The sequence below is a fragment of the Pseudochaenichthys georgianus genome, chromosome 3 (genome assembly GCF_902827115.2).
Source record: "Pseudochaenichthys georgianus chromosome 3, fPseGeo1.2, whole genome shotgun sequence".
In the NCBI taxonomy this organism is placed as follows: domain Eukaryota; kingdom Metazoa; phylum Chordata; class Actinopteri; order Perciformes; family Channichthyidae; genus Pseudochaenichthys; species Pseudochaenichthys georgianus.
The window spans coordinates 43,405,487-43,413,150 of record NC_047505.1 but is presented as its reverse complement, the minus strand read 5'-3'; the positions used below and the strand labels follow the sequence as shown (position 1 = coordinate 43,413,150).

The 7,664-nt window shown below is 41.4% G+C and overlaps 1 protein-coding gene across 1 annotated transcript; it reads left to right on the top strand.

Moving 5' to 3' along the window:
• The first annotated feature begins 1,200 nt into the window (after positions 1–1,200).
• Positions 1,201–4,722, top strand: LOC117439801 (acyl-coenzyme A diphosphatase NUDT19-like). Its single transcript, XM_034075891.2, has 3 exons — positions 1,201–2,215; positions 2,989–3,196; positions 3,864–4,722. Exons 1-3 carry the CDS (start codon positions 1,433–1,435, stop codon positions 4,073–4,075), a joined length of 1,203 nt encoding a protein of 400 aa, XP_033931782.1. The 5' UTR covers positions 1,201–1,432; the 3' UTR covers positions 4,076–4,722.
• Positions 4,723–7,664: the final 2,942 nt, after the last annotated feature.

Genomic DNA, 7,664 nt, shown 5'->3' with positions numbered 1-7,664 from the left:
TGGCACAACAGGCAGGGGGTGTTATTGAGCAGGTGTGTCTGTGCTTCTAGTGCCGGGCGGACCCAGTGGGGCGCAGACTACATCATGCTTCGCCCTTAACCCAATAGCGATAGCCTTAGAGGGCGAAGCCATATACGAAATAGAACTGAGGTTACCTACTGTAACCCAGCTTCTATGAGTAATGGCGCAGCCCTCTAAGTGCCGGGCCCCACTGGCTCTACAAATAGCTGAAGAAAAGTTATATTGTATGGGAGCAGATTGCCGGGCCTCCTTCCTACTTATACCGGAAGGAGGCCCGAGGGTGGGGCCCACCTAGCGGGTGGGCGTGGACTACAAGTGTTTCAGTGCTGCGCGGGGGCGCAGAGGGATAACCCAATAGTGATGGCCTTAGAGGGCTGCGCCATTTACTCATAGAAGCTGGGTTACAGTAGGTAACCTCAGTTTCTCGTCTTGTGATTACCCCTCCCTGTATTTAGTCTTGGCCGGCTCCTGCCCGGTCGACACTGGCTCCTGCCCGGCCCCCTGAGAGCCGCGGTCTTCACACTCGGGCCCGGCCCCCTGAGAGCCGCGGTCTTCGCACTCGAGCCCGGCCCCCTGAGTGCCGTGGTCTTTGCACTCGAGCCCGGCCCCCTGAGTGCCGTGGTCTTCGCACTCGAGCCCGGCCCCCTGAGTGCCGCGGTCTTCTCACTCGGACCCGGCCCCCTGACTCTTCCTGCCGCTGCCTTTGCCCTAGTGCCCGGTCCCATGGGTTCGCCCGCTGTGGTCTTCGCCCCTTTTTGGACTCTGCCTTGCCCCCGGGCCGTCTGCCCGAGACCCCCTCCTCGAACTCTGCCTTGCCCCCGGGCCGTCCGCCCGAGACCCCCTCCTCGAACTCTGCCTTGCCCCCGGGCCATCCGCCCGAGACCCCTTCCTGGTCCTCTGCGTTTGGGTCCTACCTGTTTCACTCCTCGTATCAATTAAGAAATGTTAACTACAAAATAAAGGAAAGTTAAATTAAGTTTGTTCAAATGTCTGTTCATACAAATGAAGAAATATTTCCTTGGCCTTTCCTTGAAAATTGTGTTTACGTTTCTTTAAAACTTTGATTGTGGAAAAAACAAACATCATATTGTGGAAAAGACATTATGCATGTAATGTGTGTTGAACTGTTGGGGGCAGCAATGATCACCGAAACGTCTTTGCAAAGGAGAAGAAGAAAAGTGTCCGAGGCTTCCGTCATCAGGAAGTAGGCGAGTCTTCTTCAAAATCACGGATGTATAATAAGGATAAGACTGTAATATCATAGTAGCCTACTTACAGTCAAATATGCAGTCTATGCGATAGAAGAGCTCGAAACAGCTGTCACGTCACTTCAAACTCATTTGGGCTGAGCAAACGGGAACTTTTAAAAGCGTTTAATAAAACAAATAAGAAACGCACTTGTTTTTTTAGCATGAATACTACTTTAAACCACTGGAAGGAGTCGGCCACTCTTATTTTAGCCGCCGGACACAGGCTCGGTGTGGCCTCAAGGACACCCCGGACTGTCGCTGCTGTTTCCCCGCAGGACAGCAGCTGCGGACCGCAACACCTGCCGCACAAGTCTCGCTTTGATTACGACGTTTTACTTCTGAAGCGAAGCGGTAAAAGTGGATTCATGCCAAATGCGTATGTGTTTCCCGGCGGCAAGGTGCACTCCTCTGACTTTTCGAGTGAATGGCTGGATATTTTCAAGTCTTTCTGTAACTTTTCAAATTTTGGTTTGGGAAATGGCACCCAGCCGCTGGAGACTAGACCCCCGATATTCGCCACAGACAGGCTGAAATTCGGCTCTCCTATCCCGGGAGAGGTCGCCTTCAGGATTTGCGCATTGAGGGAGACTTTCGAGGAGTCCGGTGTTCTCCTGGTTGTGCCAAAACTAGAGGAGAAGAGTTTGTTAAAAAGCATAGAGGACAAGGGGGACACTGCTCAAGGACAGCATTACAAGGTGAACGATCTGTGCAGCACTGAACTTACAAAGTGGAGGGCTTTGGTAAACCAGAATCCCTCCAACTTCATCAGGATGTGCAGGGAGTTGGAGGTGTTGCCCAACATCTGGGCTTTACACGAGTGGTGCAACTGGCTGACTCCCACAGGCCGGTACGGAGTGACAAGGTTTGACACGATGTTCTTCATCTGCTGCCTGCAGGAGATCCCACACACACTGCAAGATGAGAAGGAAATAGTTCGCTTTCAGGTGATACATACATACAAGTAAACTCATGTTTAAGTGCTTTGCAGGAAACAGCAAGTATTTAATACAAATTAATAAATTAGGGCTGCAATAAATAATTGATAAATATATCAACAGAAAATGTAAGTCATTATCTTTAAGCTAAATATCTAAACTACTCCTTCTGTTGTAGGTTTTACTTGTTAGGATTTGGATACATCTAGGTTCATCTATGTCAGTCAATGAGTAGGAAGACATTGCATAAGTACATGCAAAACCAGGTTTAAGGTTATTTATAAACATAATCCCTATCTCGCTTTTATATAGTTTATAGTATTTTTTCAGCATTAAAACATGTGGATCAGTCAAAAAACAAATGAAAAAGCAAGAGATGTGTATCAAGTTTACTTGTTTGTGTTATGTATTTCTTTTTGAATACGAACTGTTGATTATATTGTAATGTAAAAAGTCCTCAATGGTGTGTCAGTTTTGAGCTTCAAAGATGAGTTGGTCAGGCTTTACTGAATATCTTTGGGACAGCTGGTAAAAACAAAACATTTAAAGGCGTCTCTTTGGACTTTGGGACAGGCATATTTCCTCTGTTTTCCAACATTCAGTTACAGTGTAAACAGACAAACAAGAAGGTGCATTCATTGCCTAACTTACTATTGATTCTAGTTTGTGTCCAGTTACAGTATTTATGATCTTTAGTACCATTTAATATAACAAACCAGAGACTTTTATTTTATTTTTTAAACACACTTGCATAGTTCCTTAACACTTTCTCTCTGTTCCAGTGGTCCACACCCTCAGAGGTCCTGCAAAGCTACATTTCGGGGGAGTTTTGGATCGCCCCCCCACAGTTCTATGAGCTCAGTCGAATGTGCCGCGTCCCTCTGCTGGAAGACCTCCACGTCTTCTCCAGAAGGCGTGCCAAAGAGGGCTGCGAACAGTGGCTGCCAGTTATTTCCTTAAAGGATAAACAGTTCTTATCACTGCTGCCAGGTATCATATATCTCATCTAAGACACATCAAAATGTTATGTTTCATTAAGTAAATAATAAATTTAAATAAGTTGTGGAGGTTATTATGCCTTATATGACAACTCTGTTCCACTATTGTACAGAAGTGAATTTAAAAGAGCACACCATTGAGGCACAGTATTTATTTCATAATATAAAAACAAGGGCTGTGTTTTGTTGATTTTAATTCATTCCGATGTTGTTTCTACTTAACGGTTGCCAACAAATGCAATGTTTGCTAAAACCTACTGTGCCCTACAGTTGAGTTAGAGGAAAATGTTAGTGAGGAAACATGAATGCATATGATAGTTTCAAGTGTCAAGGCTTTTACTGTCATGTGTACATAGCTACAGTGTAGTTATGACAATGAAAATCAAGAAGAATAGAAACAGAATATAATACAAACTGTGCAGAATAGTCTATATACAGTAATTGGAATATTGATAATATATATATATATATATATATGAGTTGCAAACAGATGAATGTTATGTATGTTCTTTCAAAAGTTCAGGTGTTTACCAGTCTTATGGCCTGTGGGATGAAACTGTCCCTGAGTCTGGTGGTTTTAGAAGATTTATTTAACGATTTGTCTTTTTCCCCATCTCTGCTTTTCTCTTTGTCTCTCTTGTGCTGTCCATGCTCTCCAGGAGACAAAGACTACCCTCTGGACCCTTCAGGAGAGGTGGGGGTGGGTACGAGTACAGACCCTCAGCAGGAAGATGCTCAGGACGACTCTGCACTGCACCGCTTTGTGACCGTAGATCAGAACACTATAAATATACAGATCACCATCACACCCAAGTACAATCACCTACTTCCTGTTGTCACCTTCCCACATGACTTAAAAAGTCAGTCTTAGCTTGCCCGACATGCCGTACGAGTCGCACAACTGCTGTGAAAATGCAATGAAGCAAGACCAATGTAATGCAGGTGAAGAAATCAGATGGCCTTTTTCACAACAGACATTTTGCCTTGATTAACAATTAACACTCGGTTTTATTGACTTCCCAGTGGCATTTTGGTCTTTACTTCACACCTTTTTGTTCAATAAAAAGTGATGCTCTCCATGCACTCAAAGGTCATCACTGTCTAGACAGCCTGCTGTTGGTCAAAGGAGCAATTTAGCATGACAACATTTACGAGAGTTGAACTTTTCAGAGACTATTACCATCGATTCTCTCGACTCCACGTGAGTCAGTTTTGCTGCCAGTTTGACTGTTTTCAGGAATGTGTTATTTTTGTTGTCCAAGTTTTTTAAATATAGCAAATGTTAACCTACGCTGTGTTCCCCATTTGATTTGTGGGTTGTTGATGTTTTTGTTTGATGAAATGTATTATATTCTGGATGAATTGCACTTACAAACAAATGTGGACTGTGTACTCTTGACAGTTTTTTTTATTAGGTTCCCTGAGTTTATGTCCTCTTTACATGAATTCTCCAGCAGTAAAATTGCATGTATTCCAAAAAATAAATCATCGAGGATTATTTTTCTTTACCCTTTTCAACCCTGATGAGTTTGTTTCCTTTGTTAAGCCGTGGCAGTGTGACACAGGAACCCTGAAACTGAAACAGCTACATTCAATTCAACCATCATTTATTTGTTAATCTCTGCTTTTGTTTTTTGTTACTGCAGTAGGAAAGGCATATTGTGTCAATGTCAATATGTCTGGAGGTGCTTTTTTCTATGTTGTACTCCATGTGACGGTTGTAACAGTATTTGCCATCGTACCCGTTTTTTTTGTTTTTAACACATTTGATTGACAAAGTGTTAAGTGCCAATGAACTTGAAGGTTTTGCTCAGACACTGGTTTATATGTGCAGTACACATGCCACCTGCAGGCCACTTTAAGAGGGTGATCAAATTCAAGTGATTCCATCATTTGTTTCAATGTGAACTTCTGGATTAAGTTAAATGAGTGCAATTTATTTCTTATAAAATATGCTGATTACAAATAATATTTGTAAATCTGATTTGTATTTCTTTAAATATTCTTAAGTATGATTAATTATTAGTTTAACATGGTGTTTTCCTCATACAAATGTTCTCAAAATATGAAAAGGGCCTGGAGAAGCATACACTCTTTGTCACTTGTTCTAATGCAGATGTCTCACTAGGTTGACCGGTGAAAGAACAGTCTGCATGAAGATGGCCAACATGAGAGGAAGCATGTTTGTCTGTTGTACACCATAACCGACAACAGGTGCATTTAAATGGTAAGTGTAGTTTGGATCTTTATTTGTATCTTATTTGTTGTAAGTGGCAGTGGCTGACAGGTTTGTGGCTGTGAAAGATACAATAATATATATTGGGATTTTTTGTAATATAGTGAAAGAAAGCACATCACAGTCTGATTTAAGCACTGAAGGTTTCAGGCTTATTTTGTCTGCATTTGCACATTAAACAGCGATTGGCTTTCAAATTTGTGATGTACCAAATCTAGTTTGCATGGGCTTAATTTGAATCTCAGATTTTAGGTTTAAGACATTTCTCACTTCAGTAAAGGAATTTAAAATCCTCTCTTTATTGACACACTTTACAAAGCTACTATGCCAGATTAAACATGTTAGGTGACATAACCATGTAAATACTCATTTTTGAGTGCTTCTTCAAAAATCATGTTCTAGGTGGATATATTTTATATACTTGGGGGGAGTGTGGTGCAGTGGGTTGTGCGTTGGTGTTCGGATCAGACAGGTTCAAACCCCACTGCAGTCAGCATGTCGTTGTGTCCCTGAAGACACTTCACCCCAAATTGCTCCTGTGGGGATTGTCCACAGTATTGAGCATGTAAGTCGCTGTGGATAAAAGCGTCTAAGTGACATGTAATGTAATATAATACTTGATAGTTCTCTCTGTAAAAAAAACCTCTTGCCAGAATTGTCTCCACATTTTAAAGAAAAGTATAAACCGTTTTATTTTTAACCAAATGCGTGTTTGTTTGTTTGTTGTTAGTTATGGTGATTCCTCTCAGCAGGAGTGCATATCTCACTGCAGGGCTTCCTCCCTTTCTCCTTTGGGGGTCTTCCTTGCTCACAGCGAGTTCCTTCATGGCGAATTGATAACTCATAAGAAATTATCTGTCAAATGGATTTGTACCCTGTGTCTGCCATTTATAAATGAATTTATTATTAAACTAATCAATGTATTCATTATTAATTTGATATTTTTTACCGATGCTCTGTTACATTGCTTTTAAGTGATGTTTGCTTCTGGTGGTTAGAGATGCACAACAACTGAGCACATAGTGAGCGAGCTGAAAAATGAGTCTGATGGGTCCTTCACAAATTCACATCTACTTACATATTGCCTGCTCTAAAAAGGGCACTTTATATTTAAATTAAATGCGGTGCAGTCATAACATCTTCCAAACCATCACTCAGTCAACAGTGCTCATAACCAGCTTTCTGATTTCTGTATTTCTGCCATGTTTTGGTATCTAATGTAAAGGAAACGTCATCTTCTAATGAAATGAAAACAGTATGTTGCTAATGATACTTTAAGAGAAATACATTTCCCCAGTTTTTTCAAATTTTAAATCAGGTATTGCTTCCATATAACTCACAGTACTTCATTCGCATTTAAAAACTACCCCCAACGTTGTATGTCTCATACTGCCAATGATTAGAATATGATTGTTTTTCATGCCGGTCCATTGTTGAATCATGTATTCTGTGATGTAGTCCGAAGGCTAAAAATAAAATGAATCACTGCATACAGTAGATTTATGTGTATCTTCTATCCGTTTTTCCATGTAGAGTGAGGGTCATCCTGCATTTAACAGAATATAAATATATATTTTAATGAAATATTAAAGGAACAATATAGGTCGCTATCATTTCCCACCCTTTTTGGTAACTGCCCTTTGGATGTGACGGATCAGGCTTGACAGAGGAATAAAGAGAAAGTTCTATAAATAGAGTGATTGAATGTATTGATTTTTGGATTTGTCCGAGACATCTAAAAAAAATCTGTGTATCATAATTTTGCTGCTTGTTTTATACACCTAAAAAACTGAAACGTTTACTTTAATTAAATGTATTATGTCAACACATTTCACATAACTGTATTAGGTTAGTTGAAAGCAATAATATTAATTTGAACCTATTTAAACTTCATATTATTGCTTTCAACTAACCTGATGCAGTTATGTGAAATCTGTTGACATCAAAACATTTAATTAGAGTGATCATTTTAGCGAGGGGGGGGGGGGTGGGCTGAGGTTCGGTCCCCTGTCCAGCTGTGCTCTCCTCTGTCCTCACACCACATCTCCCTTTGCTTCACAGTGCAATGTGTGTGTGTAGGATGGTGGTGGAAGGAAGGGGGCGAGTTGAAATAACACTGCTCAGCCGTCTGTGCATGGTTGCGATGGAGTCCGTTGAGGGTTTCCATGGCAACCCACAGCCTTGGAAACCCACCATCTTCGTCCAGATGAGGTGATGATGCGCT